The sequence below is a fragment of the Myiozetetes cayanensis genome, unplaced genomic scaffold (assembly GCF_022539395.1).
Source record: "Myiozetetes cayanensis isolate MyiCay16 unplaced genomic scaffold, myiCay2020 scf2-11, whole genome shotgun sequence".
NCBI classification, from domain to species: Eukaryota; Metazoa; Chordata; class Aves; order Passeriformes; family Tyrannidae; genus Myiozetetes; species Myiozetetes cayanensis.
In genome coordinates this window covers 69,565,995-69,592,362 of record NW_026087411.1, presented here as the reverse complement: position 1 = coordinate 69,592,362, position 26,368 = coordinate 69,565,995, and the positions used below count along the sequence as shown (strand labels likewise).

The following is a 26,368-nucleotide window of genomic DNA, read 5'->3' as shown; positions in this document are numbered from 1 at the left end:
GGTGTTCTCATGTAGTATGGTATTTTTTGTGTTTGGTGATGATTATGCTAAGGACTTATAATAATTATATTGCCCTTTAAATGCAAGAGCTAGTAATGAACACCAGGAGACACTTTCAGGCAAATCTGTCACTTAAAAAAAGGTATATATACTAGTCTTAATGACTTTCTTCATGTTATTTAGTGGTGTTGTGTGACTTTTATTTCCCTATTAAAAAAAAACAAACAAAGCAAGCACAAGACAACAAGCCATACCCTGTCTTTATAACAACTACTAGGGTTGCCTGCAAGATAAAGAGCTTAACCCAGTCTTGAACTCCAAACATATGCCTGTATGCACCTTTGTAAGCAACTGTTAGATCCTTTAAATCTTAAGTTGCACAGAAACTCTGGCTCTCCATCTGTGGTGGACCAGTGGTTAAGGCCAGAATTCTGTCATTTCTCATAGTGCTTGGTGAACGTGAAAAGAATGCTCAGCAAGTCAGAATAATTCCCAGTGATACTGCATCCATATGAAAGTCAGTCCTGGATCCACTTTTTAATAAACTGTGTTTCACCAACTCCTGTGTCCAATTTGAACACAGGTCCATGCTCCCAGTCCTGTTTCCAAAAGTCTATTCCACTGATTTTTTGGTCTTCCAATTTTTAACTTGATGTCCGTGATAGATTTTTTAAAAATTATTTTCTTTTTGAAGCAAAGTATAAAAAAAGCTGAAATATTTTTAAGCACTTCTCTTTGTTAAGTGGACAAGGTTTCTGATAACAAACAGTAGCTTTTTCTCAGTCACAGGAAATTGTTTGAGTGTGACCAAGAAAACTGGGAGTTGGTTGCCTTGAAGATTTCTGGTGTGTTTATTGGAGGCAAAACATTTTCTATTAGTTCCCAGGTTACTGTGTGAAAAATTGTTGAATGCAATAAAGCATAGGAGGGAAACATGCATTTTAAAAAAATTTAGTTGTGAAGTTCTCAAAAATATTTGCATGAAGTAGTTAGAATGGCTAACAGAGTGTAATAACTAATAAGACTGTTTTCACTAAGTGACCAAAGAGTTGGTGAATCAATTTTTGTGTAATATCATACATGTGCACTAGATAAAATTGTACAGTGCTAGAGGATTGTCTGCTGTATGGATTTTTTTAAACACAGAATAAGCTGTCATGTGGACACAGAGCTGAAAAATAGTAGGACACGTTGATATACAAGTAGTCGTTACCTTCAAATTCAGCAATCAAATGAAACATTGATGTCAGCAAACAGAGCTTTATAGTACAGCTTTACATATCAAAATACTTATCCATCTAGTTTTGTTTGAAGCTTTTGGTTCTGAGAAAATGTAAATAAAAACAAAAGCTTGAGTGGGTGAAATAGCCCAGATTATAGCAAAATGGGACATTTAGGTTTTTTTTTCTGATGGGCTAATAAAGTATTTGTAGCTATTCATTTGTGTAGAAATTGAAACTGAATGTGTGTTTTTGTTTTGAATGTATTTTGAAGGCTTAGAGGATGAAACAAGAATAAATGAGTGCGAAGAGGAAGAAGTCTTTTGGCGTATAAAGATTCTACCAATTCTGCATGAACTGAAAAAAAGTGGGTAACACTGTTTTTGAAAGGGTTTACTTTCTGTACTGTTTCCTGAGGGAAGCATGAGACTCATCTGTGTTTACTACGAAATAGTAACAGTAATTGGACTATGTGGCCTTTTATGCTTTGGTGTGTTCAGTGACTTTGTGGTGTAAAACTAGCCGGGGCACTCTAGGGGTCACCTGTCTCTAGGTGGCCCTGCTTGAGCAGGGAAGTCGTACCAGTGTGAGTACCAGGAGTGATGACCTCCAGTGGTCCCTGCCAACCTTAACCATTCTGTGATTCTGTAAAAAAAAAACCACAACAACACAAAACAAAACAAACAAACAAAAACCACAACAGAAATGGTTTGGAGAAGATACTGTCTGACTAAAGTACCTTACTTTAGATCACAGAGCTCTGCTAGCTTAGCAGTCAGTGATGAGGTAATAATTTTAAGAGTAAAGCACTGCACAGATTCACTTCTTTAACTGTAGACTGTATTGAAGGTCTCAATTAATTTTAGAAAACTAAGGAAATCTTAATGAAAATTTCCATTTATGCTTAAAATATTAGATTTATCAGAAAAGGATGTAATGACACAGAATATTGAAGCAAAATTGAGTAAATTAAATATGGTTTGAAACTCTGAAATTCATTTTAATGTTTCATTCAAAAGGTTGTTCAGTTGCTTTCAGCAGGCACTATATTTATCTGAATGGTGGAAATATAGAAAGTAGATTTGTTTTTACAAGTGGTTCTGTTTTACAGGATCTTTGCAGTGTTTGTTGTAGCATGATACAGAGTGGAATTTTTTTTGCATAGTTTTGCAGATGTTGATGACTATGAAACACCAGTACAGTACTAAGTGATTCCCCAAATATGTAATTATTTTAAAAAGGCAGGATTCTCATTCCCATATCTGTCACTGGTGGGTAGAAAAACAGTCATCAGGAAATTTGAAAACAGCTATGCAACTTCACATTTTCGTTGCTTATTGCCAAGACTGTCAAATATGAGCCACTGAGATATAGTTTTGCACAGTGTGATAGTTTTATTGGTAAGCAAAATAAAATTTAGAGGTAAAATCTAATCATGTCTTTCCCTTGTCATGAATGTAGCTAAGGGAAATGGATTGTCATGCCCCTTTTCCTCAGTCTTTACTTGATTTTTTAGTGTGTTGGGGTTTATTTAGCTTTTTGAAAACTTGGTTAGGGCATAGTTTTTCTAATAACAGGTGACATTATCTAATGATACTTTCTCAGCAGTTGTTTGAATGCAGTGCTACAAAAACCTTAAAAGTTGAGTTTCGCTGCTTCTTGAATATTCACACAAATTGTAACTGAATTGCATCATTACCTCCTGCAGCCACGTGATATATTGCTTTCTTTAGGCTGTTTGCTGCATAGTTACAGTTTCTCTTATAAACATGAATATTAGAATTCCATAATTTTAATGTTTTGAGTAGGCCTGTTAGTAATTTAATATTTTTTAATTTCATGTGTAGTCATTTGCTTCATACCTTTCAGCTAATTCCTTGCACATGCATTCAGTTCACATTTAGCTTTTCAGATATTAATAGAAAAGCCTTTTTCCTCCTCTTTCTCCCTTAAAAATATTTGCAGAAAGCTTTCCATTCAAAAACAAATTTGAATTCTGATCTGGAACTGAATTATTGTCTAAAGTCTTCTGAATATGATATGATTGAGATGATTGTTATATGACAAAAACTAATAAATCTCCAAAGTCTCTTTTTCTAGAGGAACAAAATTTGTTTTGTTACATTCCAGTACTCAGGAGAATAAGCTTCAAAAACGTCCCATGGGATGAGTGATGAATAATTTTTGTTGTTGTTAATTTTGATCAAATGGAGTGTGAGACCATTCAGTTTTGGTTCCTGCTTACTGGAGCAGAGTATTTAGAATAATGCTAAATTTTGTTAAATTTTCTGTCACGATGGGGGTAGAAATGGAATAGTCATTGCTGTTCCTTGAGTGCGATGATTGCAAATTGAGAGCTTCCAGGCACTGCTCAGCATGAGAGATGGGTCCTTGAATCTGCCGACAGGTCTGGGGCCTCAGACATGTTTTTTGTTGTAATATCCTGGCCATACATATTTCATCACAAGTGCTTTGCCTCCTTGAGTATGACTCTACTTTAACTGTGAAGCACATCCTGAGTAAATGCAGAGTTTATACAGGCAGCTTAAGTGGATTTACATGGTGCTTTGTAAGTATCACCTTATAGACAAAAGCAAATGTAAGAAAAGAGAAAAAAAAACCTCACTGTTGAATATTAAAAATAGACAAGACTTTTCCTTTTCTCTCTAAATAGAATATGTTCCATTGTGCTGAGATGTGGTTTTTGTAATAACTTACTGTAGGTTTTATCTTTGTATGTTTTAAATAGAGTTTGGGGGACTTGAGTGAGGAAGTAGATGACTTTTTTGTCACTAGGCCAACATCCTACTTAAATGTATCTTGCACCTCTGCTATACATTCTAGTTTTTACACAAGTAAACAAGTTTTTATGTTCAGTTACTCTTAATCCCAGCACGGTTTGATATATAAATTTATGTATATAGGGAGAAAAATATTCATTATTCTTTTTCCTATGTAATGTTTGGTAAGAACACTTTAAAGAATATATCCAGAGGCACAGTTTCCTGGTAGACATTTGATCAGTCTGATTATAAGCATTAAAGGTGAGTTTCGTTTTAGCTCTAGGTGCTATTTTGGCTCTGTGACTTCTTGAGTCTCCTCTTTTTTAAAAAGCAAAATAAAACTGTTTCTGAGTATCATGTTATCATTTTAAAAGATTTATTTGGTGCCTTATTTTTGTTGTTGTGCAACCCATTCTTTATTTTGTTCTCCCCTGTCTTTATCTGTTTGAGATGCTCTGGATAAGGTGGCACTGATAATTATTTTTTATTTTTCTCTCCCTTCCTACACCTTTCAAGTAGAAGACAATATAGAAAATCTTTGTCTGGCTTGTACTAAGCTCTATCAAGCACTGACTGAAGGAAATATGCTTGGAAAACAATTTAAAAGAAGAAGTGAGCTTCTGAAGACATTATATAAACTTGTAGACATTGATTCAGATCCACTTTGCCTGAAGCTGGCAAAGATTATTCTGGCTGTAAGTGTTTTGAAATGCTGTTTGGTAGAATGTGAATCATGAATTACAACTTGCATTTAATTTTTTATTTAATATTTTTAATCTGCATCTAAAGTAACCCTTTCCTAAGTACAGTTTACTACCACAGAGATACTAGGCTCCCATTCATCTACATCAGCACGTGCTGGAGCTTGTCTTTTTCAGAGAAATTACATCTGGGGGAGGAAGGAAGGGCACAAAATAGGGTAGCTGGTGTATGGTGACAGGAATATTGTATAGGCATGGAAAAGAGGCAGTGTCCTAAGCTGGGATACACATGCAAGGATTTGAACAAAACAGTAATTAAAAAATTTAGACATGAATTTAGAAATGAAGCTTAGTTTTTGAATAATATCATGACCTTATTAAACACCTTTATCTGAAAATACCAAAACAGAATTTTGGTTTTTTTTTTTTTGAAAGTAAGTGTAATTAGTCTCTTTTTTTAGTATTTCTGGTTAAACCTCTTTGAACCTCTTGATTCATGTTCTACGAAGTATGTATGGACAGTCACTGGTGAAAGGATGCCAGCTAGCATTGTGTTGGAGACATTTTAGTAATTTGTATGTGTGTGTTGGGGGAGGCATGTGTGCTCCTTTAAGGCAGTGTGTAAATTATTTTAATCAGAAGATACAGTTCTATACTCAGATACTACATAGATGTTTAAGTGGTGCTTATTAAAAGAAGAGCTCCCTTACAGACATTTTTCTGTGGAATCTATTAAAAAATCATGAATGTAGAAGAAATTGTCCTTGAAATGCAGAGGACAGGAAGACATATGTCATTGTATTTTTACCACTGTAACTTCCCTTTCATGATCTCTCAGTGACCATTACAACATTGTAAGATCTTTTCTGATATCTGAGCATAAGTTTCATTATGACATGTACTGTTGTACTGGCGTTCTTTGTGGTATGGCCATAGATGCTAAACCACTGATTTCTGTACAGAATTTACCTCTAAGAGTGAATTAGAAGTAAAACTGCAAGCTACTGATATACTACCTGCAGGTTTACTACATTAAAATTTGCATATCACTAAAGTCAGTCAGCACAGTGCTAAATAAAACTTAAACTATCTGTGTTTCAGAGTCCTTTAATTCTGCAGATTTTTCAGTTTGGTTTAGTATATTGTTAGGGTTGCATCTGGACTTTAATAGCTCGCTCATAATACAAGTTTGCCACGGTGTCAAACTTGTAGAATGTTATGGTGCATTTTTGTATATCGATTTTAGTTGTAATTATTATGTCTTTTACTTTTTTTGCAGATGAAAGTGGATGGAAAAAATCTTCTTAGTGTTTGCAAGCTGGCATTTAAAATCTGCAGGAATGAAAAAAATGATTACATCGTTCAAAATGATAGATTATTGGGTATGTATTCTGGTCTTGTCTGTAAGTTAGATGTTGACATTCAGCAGTTAGATTGTTCATCTTTCAGGAAATGTTCTCAGAGTTAACTTTAGTGATGGATTAAAAATTGCTTACTACATCCAACTAATGATTGGTCTAGTCCAGTATTCTGTGTATAACTAACAATGGCAGCAGGGGATGCTGTCTAGGGAGAGCATCGAAGCCTACATGTTTTCTGTGATGTTTTCCCTGTACTCCCTCAGCATTCAGAAGTGTTATATTCTTTAAGGGACATTAGGTGGTGCATCCCTCTCTAATTCCTTTTTAATCTCTGTTTATAGATATTTTGTTCATTAATTTGCCTAATTCCTTTTTGAACTTTTTGATTCTATCTGCTTCTCCAATTTCACAGAACAACAATTTCTGGAAATTCTCTGTCTGCTGTTTTAAATCTATGTACTTTTCATTATCCCCCTGCTTGTAGTTTTTGCAGGATTTGTGAGAGTTTCTAGTCAGCTTACCCTTCACGATTTTTTAAACCACATTCATATCACGTATCTCTGCCTTATCCTTTTCAAGACTGAGCCATCTCAGCATTTTAGCTCTCTCTTTGAAAGGATATTGTGTCATTCATTGTTTTATAAGCTCTTCTCTGTAGCTTCTCAAACTCCAGTAGATCCTTCTTGAGATTTACAGTACAAGACTGTATAGAATTCAAGCTGTGTCTGCACCAAATTTTATAGGAATGAAATAATGCTGACTGTATTGTTGGCCATCATCAGGGAGGATCTTGAGAACAATCCCTCTCTTTTTTTATAGCTGCTGCTGCACATTGAGGCGATGGTTTTGGAGAATTGTCAGCAGTGGCGCTAAGATCTCTTTTGTGATTGTAGCAGTGTTTGTGTCCTGCACACAAACCCCTTGCAAATATGAGAATTATGAAGAAAATGACATTGTGTGAATGATACTCAGTATTCATTTTATAGTCATTTATTTCATTAAAACGTCATGATGTTTTGTTAATGTAGGCCTTGATCTTGCAAACCTTTATTGCATGTAAGTTAAGGCATATGTGTATCTGCTTAACTAGATGAGAGTATTCATGGTCTTAAAGTTCAGTACACAATTGTTGTCAGAAATAAAGATAAGATAAACCTTTCCAGTAGTAAGGAAAGGACTCAGAGAAAAGAGAACAGCTCAGGTTGCTTTGACTTTGGATACTGAAAACTACAGTTTTGTAGAGATTAGCATCATACATAGCATCTGGGCAAGTCACGTGGCTATGTGTGTGTAAGCACTGGGTTTTTTGCTCTCATTTCCATCTTCATTCACTTGTCTTTCACTTGCTCTTCTTTCCCTGTATTTTAAAAAGTAATGAAGAAAGAACATTCTTGGTAGGAGTTGGTTTGTTTGCTTTTCAGTCTTTATGTTTTGGACCCAACTTATCCAGGCAGAAGATATGAGCCTGGATTTACATCATAATCACCACTGTTGCAGTCACTGGCTTATATATTTAATTTCTTTTTCTTCCTTTGGCCCTGTGAACTATTCGTGTGCAGTGGAGCAGCTCTAGTAGAAGAAATAAGTTAATTGTTCATCCTAAGATAGACAACTACTGTTCAAGACCCTGTTTAATATTGAGCAGAGCAGGAACCTGAAACTGATTTCTTACATTCCCACAACCCAGGTGATTTAGTTGGTAGGGGGAGAGATTGAGCAAGAGCCTGGTGTGAGTGTACATCAATCATGTAGCTTTTATTCAACTGGAACTTGATGGAACATAGTCAGCAGAAATAAATATCTGTTTCAATCAGTTACTAGAAATTCAAAACTATAAAGTTGGTCAGGATTACTTATTTGTTTAAGATACCCTCACCAAATTCAGAATGTCTCCATTTGACTGTGAAAGATACACTGAGCTTGTGCCCATTATCAACTGTTAAAATTAACATTTCAGATATCTGACACTGGTAGCATAAAACAGGACTTTTACAGTAACTTTACCTACATAAAAAGTAAATCTAAAAAGGCTATGAACAGATTTCAAATGTGAGATTTGAGTTAGGTCCCTGTGCTTTTTAGTGCTCCATTAGAGATACTTTAAGGCATTTGATTTTTAAGGAAGTAGTGAAAATAAACCTCTTCGGAATGCATCAAGTTTAGTACACAAAATTCCAGGCACAGACAATCACTTTTGCAAATGGTGATTTCAGTGATTCCTGCTATGTGTTTACAACTTACACTGGTTCTTGAAGCCTGGGAGAACAAAAGTCAGGCCCATTCTCTTATTCATCGATAATTGTTTCTTGGTTTCAATCCAAATACCCAATTTTTCTAGCCCACTTATTAGAAATGTAAGAGTTCAATCTGAGGGTTTTTTCCCAATTGTTCATCTCTTCAATGACTGGACTGTATCAAATATAAATGTTAATATTAGAGTTTCTGAATAATGATTTTCCTTTTAGATTGTTTGTTGGAGGTTCTGAGAAATGAAGATCTACAAAAAAACAACGAAGCTTTCCTCTATTGCATGGGAGCTATAAAATTCATGTCTGGAAATGCAGTACTCCTTAATGAAATGGTCAACAAAGGAGCTGTTGAAATGTTGCTGCAATTAATGAAGCAGATTAATAACATAAAAGAAAATGACACATATTTCTCCGAGTTGGGCCACGTGTTAGTCCAGGTTAGCATTTACTTTTACTTCTAAAAGTACACACTTCAAGGGCAAATTAAAAATTTAATTAGAGGAGATAAGCTAACCCTGTGTGCCACTGACAGAATTGTACCTATATTTCAGTTGACTTCTTTTTAAGAAGTTTAATGAAGTTGTTCAGGACCTAAATTGAATTACCATGGATATTTTTGTGTAGTCAATTTTAAAGGCTTTAGAAATTCTGAAGTTATAGAAATATTTTTAGGTACCTAATAAACCAGTTTCTCATTATTACTTTATGATGCTGGTAATGTTCTGGATATTATAGTAAACAGATAAAAATGTGTTCTCTGTTTAAATTCTTTAAGCTGAAATACTAAATACAAACTTGTTCTGCAATACTTTAGGAGATTACAAAAAACTTTTTATTACAAGAATAATGTATTTTAAAAATGCATAAGAAAATATAGCTATGTCAAAAACACTTCAAAAAGTGTTTTTGAAGAACTTTAATGTAAGGAAAAAGTGCTTGCAAAAGTGAACAGTTTTCGAATCTTTTGAAGGCAGCAGGCTCAGGCACCTTGATGAATGGTGGCTATGAAAACTAATCCTTTGCTCTAAAACTGTTTAAACCTTAGTGTTTTAGAAACACAGAGTTTTTCGTTATTTATCAAGGTAGATTCCTTTTTTTATCAAGGTAGAAGGCTTTTGTCACTTCTGTGGACTTCATAGGAAAATATATTGGACAACTTTCTGAGGTAGTATTTGCACTAAGTTTGTTACTAACTGTGCCAGGTTTCTTTAATTATTTGCTAGCTTACAAGCAATAGATATTAAACTTCTTGAAATTGTACGAGAAAACAAATAGCATATGTCCTCATATTACTGTTACTGATTTTGGTCTGTTGTTTTAGTGGTGCTATGAGGTATGTCTGTGCAGAGTAGTGTGTATAATCTTAAAACAAACATAAATAGATCAGGAGATGCTACGGAACACTGAATGAAATGGTGTGGCTTAATACTTATATTTTGCAAAGGAAGTGGCAAATTGCTCGAAACTGGGAGAATATATGATGAAACTGGAAATTTTGTGCTTGTCATGTTCCTATTTCCTTCCTTTCTGGTCCTGTCATCATTAAGTTCCCGTATTTGGCATGTTAACTTTCTTGTGGCACTATGAACTCCCCAAACAATTCTAAAATAATCTGTGCCATTTTGTTGATATCACACCTTATATTCTGTACAAAAATTATATATGGGATTTCCAAGCCTTTTTTTTCCAGAGAAGATGTACAATCTTCAGGGTTTTGCACATAGTCAAGATTTTGATGACCGTATTTTTCCTGAATGTTTCTGGTTATACTTCTTAAGTCCTGGTACTACTCTAGTGCCAGCTTAGGCAATCAGTTTAGGTAGAACCATCACAGGCGTTGAGGGGTCCAGAATAGATTCTGTTCTCAGCATAGGTATTTTGAAACCTATATTAGAGAGATGTATCCTGTATCTTTTTTCATGTCTGTGTATTTTAAAAATATTTATCCTTCTGAGAGCGAGATGGGAATGGGTAAAAGCAAAGTATATTATTTACTGATGTTTGATAGCTGCTGTTGGCCTTAATCATATAATACATATAAAGGGAATATTGTTGAGTCAAAAGAGATGGAAATTTATGTGAGTTAGATATAAAAAGAAGTCTTTGCCATTTGGGGCATTTAAAATAACAAATGATGGCTAAATAACAAAACTAATGAATCCATTTATTTTCAACATTTTGGCTAGCTGTCTGAACTTCCCCAGAACTTTGCAGAAATGTTTTTCTTTAATTATTTGCATGTGGATAAATTTAGTTTTTTAGATCAAGAGTTTAATTTGTAAATGTGTGAAAGGAAAATGTTACATTTTACACCTCTTTTTTTAAAATCTCTCATTCTCTGCTGTTTTCAGTAGAATTGGAAGTGTAACAGAAGTATTTTTACAGTTTGAATAGACTGGCTGTTTCTAAGAAGGCCTTGAATTCTGTGGAAAAGTCGTACTGACAACTGTCTCTCACTGAGGCTGCTCTTTCACTTGTTTGTCTTCTCCTCTATAGTAATACAGATACTTCGCTTTTCTTCCTCTTGTGGGAAAAGTAGTGATTCCTACTGCTATGGAATTCCTGTGCAACTTTCTCATATCAGTTCCTTCACCAAATCTATGTGCAGCACTTCTTCCATGTGAGTTAATTGTTCAGTTGTCATAGATGAAGGAATAGTTCTGTTTCCAGGGATAGAGTACGAAGAAAGCTTTTTCTGTGGTTCGTGTCCTCAGAATAAACATGATTTTTGTCGCATACTGTAACTTTTAGCAACAGATCGAATATCCAGTGACATACAGAAATAAAGAATAAATATAAGTCTTCAGGGATAGAGAGCAAATTATATTGGAGGAGAAAAGCACCCTAAATATTCGCAGTGGTCTCTGAGGGAGGCTCTGCCATCTTTTAATCCTGGTAGCTGAAGTATCTCGATTAACTGGGACCAGGTCTTCATTCCATAACTGTATAATTGCACAATCACCAGATGGCAGTGTTATACATAATCTTGCTAGATCCTTTTTGTGGGAATAAAGTCCCTATCTGATTTCTTCATTCTTCCACAATGGGTTTTATGCAGAAGTCCCACAATACAAAAATAAAAATGTTTGCAATAATTTGGGGTTTTTCCCCTAATGGAGAAACCAGGGTCATCTTTGGCTCATTTTATGTCGCTTAACCTAATAGTCTGGTTATATTTATACAAAATATGGTAATACTTATTCAAAAACCAGGATTTTTGAACTGTCACTGAAAAGACTTAACAAGTACTCCATTTTCTTTAATTGAAAAGAATTTAAATGTCTTCTTCTTTAAAAATAGCATTTGTCTGCAGTTAAATTTTCTATTTGGGTGAATTTGATCTTTCACATGGCAAGATAAGGATTAGGGCTGGTGGGGATTGCTAGAACCAATTGTTATGCATTTCTCCCTGAATCATGGTGTGTCTGCTTGAAGCAATGTGAATCTCTCCAGAATTCATCTGCTGTCTAGCTTCTATTATTTTTTAAATTGTACTCTTCAAATTTCAGTTGCATATTAGCTGTTCCTTTGTGTTCTATGAACTGCTGATTGTCATTGTCTTGCCACATTTAAGTGTATATGTTATTTTACCTTACTTTTCCTTTCCAATCTCTCTTTTTCTGAGAATGGCTCTTGATAGAATTTACTGCTGGAGAATTTTGAACCATCTGTCTCGGGCAGTGAAAAAGTTTATTCTCTTTTTGGAAACCTCTACACCATTGTCTAGTGATAAAGATTTGGGCTTTTTCTTTGTCTAATATGTAAGTCTCTTTTCTGCAGTAAAAACTCTGGTCTGCATTTGAGTAACACTTTTAATATGTGATTCATCCTCCATTTTCTTTGTTGTGAGGCTTAGCTAGAATTCAACAAATATCATCCTAAGCTGACTGTGAACATCTTGTATGTGAGCACTGAATGGAGCCTTTTTTGTCTGTTCCATTTGACAATTTTTCTATCAAACCTTTTGAAAAGTAAAGTATTTCATCAAAAGTATTTTTATTAAAATCTGTCTCCAGTATTGTGTTAATTTTTGAAGCATCATGCCTTGAGAAAGAATGCGCATCTGGAAACGTCTTTTTTTGCAGTTGTTCAGTTAAAATAACAAAAAAACTCCAGATGTCTTCCTAAAATATAAGCGATATAATGCAAAGGGCTTCCATAGGTTCACTTTCTGTGTATTCTGAGTATAGTATAGATTTCATATTTAGTGCTGAAGCTAAATCCATTCACATATCACATTCACATTATCACGTAATTTTTCCCCCTGTGCCTTGCCTCTCCATTTCGACCCATTGTTTCTTCTCCTGTTGCTCCAGAACATCCTTTGGTAACTGAAGACACGTCCACTATTGTCAAATTTGTTGAAATGGGACAGCAAATTTGAAAGCTGCTGGAGAATGGACAGAGTAGTGCATAGAATCCCATGTGCAAAAGCTCAAACACAACGACTTAACCTGCTCCTTGTCGGAGTTTTTCTTTAAAATTAGCAATTACATATCACTGGACAAGCAGTGCAATTTAGTGATAAAAGACTTAATTTCCGGAGCTTTTTGTGATAACAAACAATTTGAACAGATAGTTTGTGTGCCTTATCAAACTACATTTAAAACCAAATTAATGTTAATAACTTCACTCTTTGAATAAGGGAAATTTGAAGAATTCCCATATTCACTTAAGATTGAATGACTTCACATTCATTTTATAGTAAGTTCTGGATTAAATCAAGATTAATTTCTATGTCATTGCTTGCCTGACCTTGGCATTTGAATGCTCTTACCTCGGAAGACAACCAGAATATTTCAAAGTATTCAATAGCTTATTCATTTTGCATATCTGCAAATGTTAGTTATTTTATGCTTAAAGCTTCTTCAAGTTGAACAATATCATGTGAAAATATTTTGATTGCTCCAAGTAAGTTTGAGCACTTAAACTTTTCATTTTTATATTATAAATATACATATTGTAAATATATTTATATGAGTATTTATTATATATAGTATATATTATAGTGGATTTATCTTGATCTCGGTTAACTTTTATTTTTTTAATTGGAATAAATGTTATTGCCTTTTAAAATAAATTCATATTAGTTTGCAACTTAGTATCATTATTAAAATATACATTATATATCAGTATTAATTTGCAACACTTAAATACAAATTTGCAAAATCAGACATTATGCAAAAAATTATTTTAACCATCTACAGCATGTCACCTATTTTCCAAGTTTGCAGACACACACGAAAGATTTTAAAATGTATTAAAGATCATGTGTCCCTCAAAGGAGGAGTTTTCACGCAGGCAAAAGCAGCATCAATCTCTCATTTTCAAACAGTTACCTCAGATACACAATCTTGTGGCTTACACGTTTCCTGTTGTTATTTATTGGTGTCTACACCATACCTACAGAACGTGGACAGGACATTCAGACTGCCTTAGATGTTACAAATGAAACATGAGCTTTATTAAATTTTCAAAGCAACGTGTATTCTGTTGTAAAAAGCTGTGATTAACAAATGTTTAAATAATCTGTGTGCAGCTGACAGCTACTCTGCGAAACCTGGCTGACTTGCCTCCGGCAAGGTGCCAGCTTATTTGCGGTGGTGCCGCCTCTGAGCTCTGCGTGGCGCTGGAGCAGCGTGTGAAGGATCAGGACGTGTGCACCTACATCGTCAGGATACTCAGGTAATCACAGAACGCAGTGCTGGTTCTGCGTGCACTCAGGTCCCTGCTACTGCTTCCAGTGGCCTCAGAGGAGGCAGGATCAAGCACTGAAGCTGGAAGAGTTACGTCCAATTGTGGGTTTTAAAAAGCTCTGCATAGCTTTTAATGATTGTGGATGATAATTGTGTCCTTATTAGTACTTACAGAATTTTTTGTTTGTAGCCATACAGGCTCGGATTCATTGTGCCTGTGAAAAATGTTTTGTTGTATTGTGTCATTCTTTGATCCCACAGATTCTGACTGAGATTTAGCATTTCCTGTGTTTTAAAGCTGCATACATTATTAGGCATTTATTAATCCTATTTTAGGCCATATTTAGAAAAAAAGAATGACAGAAATTACCCAACCTGAAGTTATATCAGGAACTGTGTATTGTGACATAAAATACAGAAGAGAGAAAATGTGACCAGTGTTTATTGTTCTGAGCTGTCACAGAGTGTTTGAGGGGATTAATCTCTGGGATCAGAGCTTGAGTGTGCAGATGGAAGTGCTGAAAGAATGTCAGTTTTATGAGCAGCTCAGTGACTGCTTCCCAAATTGTGCTTTTGAGAGGGAGATCAGCGTGAGTGAGTCACCAAAAAGATCATTTTGCAGTCTGAATAGTTTCTTAGTCAAAAAATTACCAGGTGCAGTTACCAAGCACCAGCTTGTAATATCCAGTGCTAAATGGATTTGCAAACAATTTAAAGATTTTGAAGAAGTTGTGAAATCAGCTGTTGGTAATTTCAGGAGTTATTGGGTTATAAGGACAGTTTATGAATGATGTTCTGGATTGTTTGCCATTGCTGTTTTGTTATTGTATTGAGTCATGTTGCCTGTGGCTCCATGTTCATTGAGATTCTGCTATGGACTTCTTCTCCTGTTGACAAATCATCTGTCATATTCTCCTTTCTGGATGAGATCGGGCCATGCTTTGAAGAGCAGCTACATATAAGGGGCTGTCACTCCTTCCTCTCCACAGCTAAAACCAGGCAAATCTGGTCCTTTGCTATCTGTGAAGCATTTGAATCACTTCCCCAATTCCATGCCACCTTCTCCACATCTGTTGCTAATTTTATTTCTAAAAATGAGTTCTGGCAATGATTACAGCACTTTGAGCATATTTGCTTCTTCTGAGGAGAGAGCATTTCTTTTACTTGGAAAATGCCATGGAAAGGGGGGTAATGGGTTTGTCATTAAGTGTAATCAATACTTACACTGTAATTCTGATAAGGACATAAAGGACATTGAATCTAGAATTCAATATGGAGCAAAAATAATCTGTCTTATTTAAAGCTTCCTACTGGTTCAGTTTTTTTTCATAAATTTAGAACTGCATGCTCCAAGGATACAAATTAGCCATAAAATCAATTTAATTAGCTTTCTGGAAATTGCAGTCACAAAAATAAGTGTACTGTGCGGTAGGGAGCTCAGATTTGAATTTTGTTTTGTCTTCTAGTAATACAGAATGATTATTCTTTTCTCTCAATCAGTAACTTTAGGCAGCTTCTTTGTAGCGAATATGTTCAATCTCTTCAGATTATTCATTTCTCTAAGTCTGTAAGTCTTCTGGTAGTTGGTTGTAATTGAACATCAACACAGATCTGTCCTGATTTTGACTACGTGGGAGGTAAGAGGTTGTCCAGGGTGGTTCTGTTACTGCAGTATTTGTGGCGTGATCGAAGCATGTCTGATTCTCTGTTTTGGCAATGGTCAAGGTGAGCCGTGTGGGGCTGGAGCAGCTGTCAGGGAATGCGCAGAGATGGAATCGTGTCTGTAAGGAGGCACGTTCTCCAGTTTGCTGATGAGAGATGTGTTCTGTTAGTGCTGTCGTTGGGCTCTAGATGTGCAGTAGGAAGGGACCCTTCATTTCCTCTCCTGTCTGAGTTTGCATGTCATCCTGACGTTACGGTTCTCCCATTTAGCGCTGAGAAGTGCTGGTGTTAGCATACTGTGCCCATATGGCAAGCAGGTTGGGAAGCTCCTTATGTTCGCTTCTTCCCGTAGTTCACTGTGGCAAGGATATCTAGACTTCTGTTGTGCTCTTATGTAACTGCATATGCCTCTGCTAGAAGTCAGAGTATTGGCATTCACTTCATTTGTTGGAAAATACAGCTCTTAGAGTCGAAAGCAGAGTGATTTTTTTAAAAAAAATCTGTCGTGGAAAAAGTAATTTCATTCATTTATGTTTTGTTTTTTCTGTTTGTAGCAAACTTTCTTCCTACAATGACTTCTGTGCAGCTTTAGCAGACTGCTCCAGATGTTACATCTTATTTTTAGCCCTACTAAACAAACACCAGAAGCAGCAGGTCAGTTTTTTCATCTCTTGATTTTTATATATTAATCCTCTGATGTGTCTGTGTATTATTGTGTATAAGCTTGTTTTCACTGACCTACTTTTAAGCATTTACCAAATAAAAATTTTTAATGGTTGACAGCATTTTGAAGCAGTAAATAATTGAAATGAAATAATTTAGGTTAAAAATTCAAAGTAATAGAGAGGACAGTTGATTAACTTGTCTGTCCTTTGCATGTGGAAACAGTCGTTTGAGTACTTTTTCTTCCTTAGTTTTAAAAAACACTTTTAAAAGCAAATAGTTCATTTGATTATTTAATAGTAGGAAATTGTTGGGATTTCTTCTGCCCTTCTCTCCTGCAAAAAAAAGTGAGTTTTCTAGACTTAAGCAGTGGGAAAGCAAAGAAAAATATGTTCCTTGTTAACTGCAGAAGCTATCAAAATGTCTCTCTCCTCTACCAGAGAAAACCATATACCTAGAGTACCACATTTGGGACATTCATGTAGAAATAAGTGTTTAGACTTTCTCAAAATGCATCATATCGCAAAGTAAAATCCTGAGTGTAATTAGAACTTCAAGGCTCAGGTGTTGCTGTATTGTGTGCTATAGTGATCTTTCCTGCATTTACTGGAGCACTGGGCCCTTGGTGTTTGGTGCAGGATCACAGTCTGTACAGACTGACGTGCTTGTAAGAGTGGAGAGCAAATTACTCAGCTCTATTGCCAGGTTAGTTGTAAGATGAAAATAATTTTTAGGTAAGGCATGGACATTCAAAGGTGGAACAAGGTTTCTAAACATAGAACACTAAATCACATCAGGATTATTCTTGAAAGTGAGGAACTTTCTTGACTGCTCCAGCATCTAAACTAGTTTGAGGACATTTAGTTATCCTATATATATATCTCAGGGCTACTAATTTCTGGAGATTTGTTGGAAGGATGTCTTTTGGGCTGCTATTCTTAAAGTGAATTAAGGAAGGTAACCAGATTGGCTATGCTGAACAATCTGTTCTTTCTCATGCCAAATAAAAAAATAATTTCTCCCTTTCCTGTTTACCTGCATCCCTCTTTTCTGTGATAATACACGTGGAAGAGGAACAAAGATTAAGTTGTTTCTAAATGTCTGCTGATTACCACTTCTGCAGAATATCTGAGTAATTCTACATTCAGGCTGCTCTTGCACTGTATAGTCTTCTAAGACACTTTAGTAAAATACTATGTAAATACTACATAAATAACATGAGAAATATCAAAGGCATGATATTTTCCTAGACTTACAGTTATTCTTCCTTGTGACCACTGTATTAAAAACTCAACCAATTATGGAACTGGGAATAAGGAGTTTAAATTAAATAACATCTTCCTTCAAATTCCTAATCTGTGATTTTAAGGGGAACTTTTCTAGACTCCTGGGGTAATAGCTTTGTGTCATAGTGAATTATAGGCTCATATATGCCTTCAAATTCTTTGTTGTTAGGTAGTTCTTGCTTGTCTACTTTAAGTGGTCCTAAAATACATCTTTCTTCACTAGATTAAAATTGTTTTTTGTGTTAAATTGTATGTTGTTTTATCAAAATACAAGTTACTAAAGAAATAGCTTGTGCATTTAAAAATCTTAGCTGTTATGTTGTGATGATTATATATGCAGCACTTTCAGAATAATTATTTCTTACTGCAGTTTTGAAACGAGCGTGCAGTTGTCAGTTGTCAGCTTAGTGAAACCCCGCAGAAATAAGAAAAAGGGACATAGATAATGTAATGCACCACTTTTTCTGTAGTGTATAATAAACACTTGAGCTGTGAGGAGTGCAAATGTTTTTCCTGAGGTGTAGTTGGTGCTGCTAATCTTTGTTTTAAAATGCTGACAGCTAGTGACTTAACAGCGCGAGTTGGTATGTGTTGAAAAGAAATCAAGTAACAACAGTGTGAGTAAAATTGTCTACTGTGGGAAGAAGCAAAGAAGAGGATAAAATCATCATTATTAAGTCAAAGCATTAAAAGTCCTCAGGACCAAAAACTGATATGTGAAGAAAGGAAGTATATGAATGTTTTCTGAATTTTCAGGTTGTAAGGTTTGTGGGATCAGGTTGTTTACTGGCAGTCATGGCAGCTAGAGACATACAGTGGAAAAAATAGAAGAAAAATAGCATTCAGACTTTCTCAGGTGCTTTCACAACTGTGACTTTAAAAATAAGTGCTAAATATTGTGAAAGTGAAAATGTGAGCACAGGAAATAGGATTAATGACTTGCACCCACGCCATAGACTGAATTCCACAGATGCCACCCAAGTAGTCTCTGTTCTTCTCACTACACTGCAGTTTCATCTCTTTTTTTTCTCAGTTTGTTTTCTCACTTGGGTAAAAGAATCAGAAGGAATGGAAGAGTAGTGGTTTAACTCTATGAGAAAGACTTTTGAAGAAACTGAGTTAGCAAGACTTGCTAAATTCCATGTGTCATAGTCTTGGGTAAGGAATACAGAAAATTGCAAAGCTGGATCTGCAGGGTAGAACTGGGGAACTCAACGGTGCTTTTGAAGTATGTGTTTATGGTTGATTTTGGAGCTTACTTGTGTGGAATAACAAAATCCTTGGTGGCTGCCACATGCTGTGAAAGCTGTCAGAAGTATTCTTGTAGAGCTTCTGTCTTGCAGGATGAGCTTTCGTGCTTCTGCTTCTAGTCAGCATTGTAGACTTTTGCCCATCTTGAGAAATCTTTTAGCAAGATGTTCTTCCCTTTCTCACATCATTGTCATCTCTAAACTTTTCAGATAAAAGATATAAAAGGTGTCATCCTCAGGCTGTGGTTATTGTCACAAGTCACAAGAAGGTCATGCTTTTGGAACAGACACATTGCCTAAATAGGGCAGTAGCTTCTGTCAATGGTTCAGGCACTGTCTGAGCTTAGGTGGCCTTTTGGGGGCCCTGCCAGCTCCTGTGTAATGTTTTATCAGTTAGGAATCTGTTTTCAATCCTAAGTGCACAAACAGCGGCTGTGATACTAAAATTTGTATCGAAGCAATGTTGTACCTGTTGTATAGCGAAATCCCTTTGTACTTCAAAGTATCCAACTTTTTAAATTACGAAACATTTGTTTAAGAATCTGACATCACTGGATGCAGTAATTGCCCCTTCAGCAAAATAATAATGACATTGCATCGTGTGAACAGTTCATCCAGTCTGCTAATCATACTCTGCAATGGTGAAAGTCAGATGTCTAGAGAACAATAAAAGCAGAGCAGGCATATACTTACCAAACCTCCAGCTCTTTCCAGTTTGGAAACACCCTCAGCCCGCTGTGTATGAAATAAACCTCACTTGACTTTTATTCTGTGAAATTCTAGAGCCTCTTCTCTACCCCATATAAATATGTTAAAGATCCATTGACAAGGAGTTGCCATAGCAAGTAATTCCTTTTGCTTGTTTGAATTTGGCCTTAACAGTCTTTATTTGATACCTTCTGGTTCTTGTATTGAAAAAGCAGTGAATATTTAAACCTGTTGTTCATTTCACACCTCCCTTAACTTTCTAGACCTTTATCCTCTCCTCTTTGAGTTATCTCTTCTTCATGCTGAAGAGTCCTTTCTTAGACCTTTCTGATACAGAGACTATTCCATACCATTATTGTATCCATGTTGCTTTTCTCAGGACATTTTACAATCCTGATTCCTGTCTCTTTCTTTGAGGAAACCAGAACATGGCAGTTAAGATGTGGCCATGTCATAGATTTGCATGCCTGCATAAATTTATTTCCCAATAATTCCTAATGTTTTATTTGCTTTCTTGACGTCCTGCGAGCCTTGAACTCCCATGAGGAATCTGTCATTAACCCCAAGATTGTTCTCCAGGTGATTATAGTTGGTTCAAAGGCAGTAATTTTATACATGAAGGTATGTTTGTTCTGTTTTTTTCCACACATCATTTCATATTCATCTGCATTTAAAATTTCTGCATATTTTATTGCCAGTTGACTACAAATCCTTTTTCTGCTCTTTGGTCAGCCTTCATCTTTGCTACTTTGAATATCATAGTGAAGTCAGGAAACTCACCCGTATGACTGCTGCCACCCACTTTTCTGTGTTGTTTAGGGAGAAGTTGAACACAACAGATCCCAGCACAGAACCCTGTGCAATTCCACTGGTCATCTTCCACCATGCAGGAACGACTAAGTTACCCTGTTTTCCATTCTCTTATAATTTACCTGTACCAAGACATTTTCCCTTACAGTGTGAGTCCTTGGTTTCGCTAGGATTTTGGTGAGTGGCTGTTAAAAGTCTTCTGGAAAGCCCCGTGGTGATCTCAAATGGGTCTTGTTATGCATGTTTGTTGATCCCTTCAAAGAACTCTAGGATTGCTAAGTCAGAACTCAGAAGTCTTAAAGCTGATTGTTTTTATCTGGCTGTCCACAGATTTTCTTCTTTTTTTGTAGCCTGTGTTAATTTGTCTGGTCCAGACACCAGACTTGAATGGGATGTTTTCATGCGTGTTACTGTTCCAGTTCTTAAGCATAAAAACAATTTTGGGAGGTTGCAAATTGCTGTTAGTAATTAAGCTATTTAATTAATTATTTATTTTAGAACTATTGGGAAATTATCCAGTCCTGGTGATATACTACTCTTTATTTTGTCAGTTTCTTCCTTAAAATCTTTAAGGATTGTGATTGCTTCAGTTTTTGGACAGATCTTCTGATGAGTCTTCCCTGAAGAAGGCTGTAGCATTGAGACCTCTCTAATTGCTTTCAGAGTGAGCATGAATCGATGCAAAGAACTCATGTAGCTTCTCCACAATGACTTTTTCTTCTCTGAGTGCTTCTGTTTGATCCTAATCATCAATTAGTTCTGCAGATTCTGACAAACTTCCCGATTCTGATATGTTTGAAAAGATTTGTTATTATTTTTGCATCTCTTGCATCAGTTAGAACAACTACGCTAATTTTCTGTTGTAATTTGCACAGTGCTGTTTACCTGTTTAACTGTTTGATTTAACAATCAGTTCATCAGAATCAATTTATTAAATGAAGAATATATTGGTGTTGCCTTATTGACCTCTCTAAAGACATGTCCACATTTATTGGGTTCACTGTGCCTGGTTCTGCCCTGCCTTCTTTCCAAATGTATCTACCAGGTAGTGGGTCCCAAATAGTCCTCTTTGAGCAAGCAGGCTTCTGCTTTTGAGACTAGTTCTTGTTGCCACTCCCCCTCAAAATGTCCCCGCTCATTTTAGACTGTTAAATGCCCTTTTGGTTCTTAGGATTCCTGCAGTGGGGGAGGTTGTCACTGATAAGGCCTGTAGCTGCAGGGAATTTTCCCACTTTGTTTTAACTTTATTTATTAGGCAAAGGCTTATCTGCATGCAGTGACTGGTCTTTCTGGCTGGTATTTTGGCTGGCTTATGGAGAATTCTGTGATGAGCTCCCAGGAACCTGTTTCAGTCAGTCATGTAACACCCAGAGGCTCTTCACAACATAGTGTAATGCTGCAACTCTGTTTAGTTTAGATATGCAGGTTTGCCTTTTATGTGCCTTGAGGGTGTTATTGATACTTTGCTTAGTGACATCACAGTCTTATAAGATACCAGAAGTTTTCTATGTTATTATTGTTGTTGGGGGCACTGGTGTGGTTTTTATCTATTGCTTGCTTCTAAAGAAGTGGTCCTCGGTGCTGACCTCAGTGTTCTTTGTGTTTTGGTTACTCACTTTTTCCCGCTGTGCCATCCTTCATTTGGACTGAGGACAGCTGTTTGTGTGACAGCACGATACATCATGTCAGACAACTGACCCAGCTTCCAACAGCCTTACAAACAAAAAAAAAGAACCTCAGTCCTTTCCTGAGTTATCACCTGCATTGCTTTCCAGTCTAGTTTGTTGAACAGCCACACAAATACTTCCTTGATCACAAATACTGAGGAAACAATGAAGGTGAGAAAACAAATTGTGAGTGGAAAGGAGATTGCGTGCTGTTTATGCCATCACTTCTGCTGAAGTGCTTGTCAAGGTAACCCTACAAAGAATTTGCCGTGATAATTTGGTTGTTTCTCCTACATTTACAAATACATATTTACAAATACATATTTTCAGTTGTAGTCCTCCTCCATCTAGCCCAACATTATAATAGTGCCTAGGACAGTTGAAAAAGGGAATATAGTAATTGACCATTAAAGAGCAAAAATACAAGATTTTCTCCTGTGTTTTGTGCGTGCACATGCATATTCATAACTGATTATTCATTCTCTCTGAATAACCTTTTTTTTTTTCCAAGAAGGAAGTATCAACTTTAGGATATATATTCTGACAACTCTTAAGGAACCTTCCTGCTGACAAATGTGAATAACCACAGAATGTCACTCTTTCCCTACAGTATGATTTCTGACAGTATGCCAAGCTGATAGTGTATTTGCATCTTCCTAATACTTTAGTTGTGAATTTTTTTTCTTTTTTTTCCTTTTTTTTATCTGAAAGAAAAAGCAAAAATGGTAAGAGAAGCGCAGAATATATGATGTATACTCTGAGTATAAAATTATCGGGAATGTAGAGCTCAAAGTTTGTAGTCAACCAGCCTTCATTGGTGTGTATCATATAGAAGCCTGCTTTTCTGATGTATCAAAAGATGCAAGTGCATGTATATAATCACTAGACAGGTAAATTAGAATATCAAATAAGAAGAAGATATTACTGCGTGGTGAGACAGACACTCTCACTAAAATATGTTGCCTTAGTTTGTGGTACTAATTTCTACAAAAGATGCTGAAAGTTTGGGAACACCTCTGAAAAGAGCAAAGGAATGATTAGAGTTTTAAAAGCCCAAGCAAACTAATTTATCCATGACAAAGGTCAGACCATTAGCAAGCTGCCTATTCATAGAATCCGCACATCTTTCTGTTAGCAGACTAGCCTTTAATCTAGAAAAAAGAACTAATAAGAAATAGTGGCTAAAGCTGTACAAATGTAAACTAGTAATAAGAATAAAGATTTTAACCAGAGAGATCAGTAATCATTGGAGCAATACTGTGAGGGATGTGGTTTTCAACTTATTTTCCCATTCATTTAATTTCTGATTTTTTTCTTTTTTTTTTTTTTAGAGAACGTACACTGCTTTTCATCAAATGTTGTTCTGGTGACACTATGCTTGCTTTTTTTTTGTTACCTTTCCCAGATGTCCAGGTGTCCACAAACAAACCTAAGAACATGAGTTCTTGATTGCTAAAAGTCACTAAGTGCAATTGAATCCTTTTCTGAAAAGTTTAGCTTAACAGATCGTATTTTGGGGTGTAGAAATTACCAGGTAGGGTCCTGTGATATGGATACACAGTAGTATAATTCCATATTTCTAATGGCCTCTACTTATCAAATACATCCATATATTCATATGTGGAGGGGAAAGAGGCTCCCTTTTTACTGACAAAATACTCCCTGCTATCACTGTGGCAAAGCTTCTCGTCTCTGCTCTTTATTTCACATTCCTCAGTCAAGCACCTCTTTATTTGCTGTTCATACTTCCAGGTTATTCTACACCACTCTCAGCACATTCCTCTTCCCCACTCCCCCCTGCCTTTTTTTTTTCCTCTTAAAATTGAATTTCATTTTGTGTCAGTTGCTATTTCTGGGTTTGAACAGGAAATTTCACATCTAGAACATCACTTCAAGATGAATCCTTACTATGTTTGTGAGAGATTAGCACCAGGATGGTATAACTACTGCAATTTTGTCTGTAGGTAGACTACCAGACCCTGCAAAGAAAACTCCCAGATTTTCTTTCCAAGGTGCATAATAAAGCAGAAATACAAATTTGGAAGTGAAGTGTAAATTAAATTTGAATGAGAAGCAGGGCAGGTGATAGAATTTTGACTAACTCCATTGAAGTTTGTGTAACATGGAGAGCGCATTTCATTTACAGCTGATGATTCAATAGGAACTCAGCTGCTGGCATCTGACCTTTTGTTTTGTACTATCCCTCCCCTTCTGAGGGCCCAGACACCAAATAAAGTAACAACAGGTACTTGGTCAGCATGCACAGACTGTGGAATGGACTCCCCTTCCTTATTTATCTTTTTTTGATTAGAAACTATTGACTTAATTTTCTTTCCTTTCCTACTGATAAGTAAGCCTGTACTGTTTGTACCTCTGTTCATCAGGCTTTACACTGAAAGGCAGGTATACTTTAATTGCCAAGATAAACTGTTAAGTTCTGTGACTCAGCAAGTCCATGAGGTACCTTTGCTACTAGGGCAGTGCAAGGAATAGATTTTTAGAAGTAGATAAGCAAAGAAATCTTTCATATCTGTGATCAAATGTGAATGTTCCAGTTGCCAGAAGAATAAGAGTTAAATGCTGATGGAGTATGTGGTGCCATTACCACCTTAAAAACAAAAATATCACAGTTTCTTCACAGATAGCAAGCAAAGAAACAGATCATCTTCTCAAGTTTCTCTTGATTTTTTTCTTCAAATTTGTTTGTATAAGTGAAGCTGTGTGGTCTGATATAAAGCCTTCTACTCAGGTTTGGGTACTGTGTGGACAGCATGTCTCACTTGAATACCTCACTATAAAAAGATGAAATAACTGAGTGTAATTCCTGTCTTCAATCTAATTTATCTTTAGTGTGATACATGTTAAAACCTCCGTATTATATAAATTGATCTGATAAATGTAATTTTTCTGTAAGTGTGCAAGAATGGCTGAAATTCCATATGCAGTTAATACTCAAAAAATTTGGAGATGCATAGTAATCTCACTTATATAATTTTATTTTTTTTAACTGTGTATGCAGAAAGGCCCGTGGGCCTTGCACAGGTTTAGTCTTGCAAGCAGTTTCAAAATGTCCTTCAGCTTTGCACGTACTTTTTACACAGAAATTCTGAGATGGTGTTTGTTGCTCTTGCAGTGCTTACCCATGAGCATTAAAAAAAATATTGCCAAAAATAATACAAACCCTTGAGCATTGTACTACTTGGGAGAAGTCAATACCAGCTTTCCTCTTTGACTCTATTAGTTAAATTTTCACTGGAAGATAATGAATCTTCGATGCTATTCTATTAAAACCGGATGTGCTCAGCTAAAAAAGAAGTGTTTTATAAGTTTGTTTTGCTGGGCTGTAGGTGGAAAGCACAGCTGAGATCACACTTCTCAAAATATCAGTTGATTGCTCTGCGGTACCTGTTTGTCTGTTTCCTGATTGGGCAGAGCTGTTGCTGGGCTGATACCATTTTGACCAAAATTAGAAAGTCAATATAAACGAGTCGAACTAGACTGCCTGCTTTTCTCAGTTCTCTCTTCTGATTCATCAGTTGTTTGTTTCAAATTTTTACAGCCTGTGTGAATTGGGTGTTGTGCCAGCAAAGGTGAAAGCTCTTGGTGGTTAGTCAGTAAGAATGCTCATAAAAATTTGTCTTGATGACATTTAGATGCTAGGAAAAAACATGATGCCTAGTTAAAAAAAGTTGGAGCAGGTCCTGTAGACTGATACTAAAATTAAATATATGGATGTGAGAACCTTTTCCTCACTTAGGAGACTGCTGCTTCTCATGTACGATGATAGCACTCGTGTTCCTGAAAGGATGTTATTGCCAATATCTTGTGGCAGAGGCTTAAAACCTGGAACTTACTGGGGAAGGCCTGTAGGAAAGAAGAACTTGCTGCTTACACATATTTTTTCCTTCACTATTAGTATGTATACAGAGTTTGACAGTGCCTGGTTAACTTACATTATTAATGCCAGAGAGGATTAGAATATGTGTAAATATAATTCAGATATTTGAAGAAAAACAACATGTTAATTGTGTAGCAAAATTCTAGGTTAGTGCAGGTGCATCTGTAAGGGTAGAAGAAATGCTGTTACTTTACCTGCCCTATTAAGATAAAGCTACAGATTTTTCTTTTTTGGAAATGTGTAGGTTTTGGTGCAAGTGACAGAGACAAATGTTTTAATTAGTTTAAACTTGGGTCACTTCAGACTTTCAGAACTTTTTTTTTTTCTTGTCACATACTGGTGGGTAAGAAAAAGATGGATATGTTGTTAAATGCCATTCAATGAGGATCCACTGGTCTTGCCACAGAAAGGCTT

At 35.9% G+C, this 26,368-nt stretch overlaps 1 protein-coding gene across 6 annotated transcripts in view; it reads left to right on the top strand.

The window, feature by feature from the left end:
• The window catches only part of ARMC2 (armadillo repeat containing 2), a 97,906-nt gene that overhangs the window by 58,922 nt on the left and 12,616 nt on the right, over positions 1-26,368 (top strand). For all 6 annotated transcript variants that reach the window (XR_007628872.1, XM_050314833.1, XM_050314829.1 and 3 more), the window contains 6 exons: positions 1,495-1,587; positions 4,523-4,698; positions 5,984-6,086; positions 8,531-8,751; positions 13,854-13,999; positions 16,227-16,326. Coding sequence is in view for 5 of the 6 variants with exons in the window: in XM_050314833.1 (XP_050170790.1) it covers positions 1,495-1,587; positions 4,523-4,698; positions 5,984-6,086; positions 8,531-8,751; positions 13,854-13,999; positions 16,227-16,326 (839 nt within the window). In the remaining variant the exon portion in view is untranslated. The remainder of the gene's footprint in view (positions 1-1,494; positions 1,588-4,522; positions 4,699-5,983; positions 6,087-8,530; positions 8,752-13,853; positions 14,000-16,226; positions 16,327-26,368) is intronic.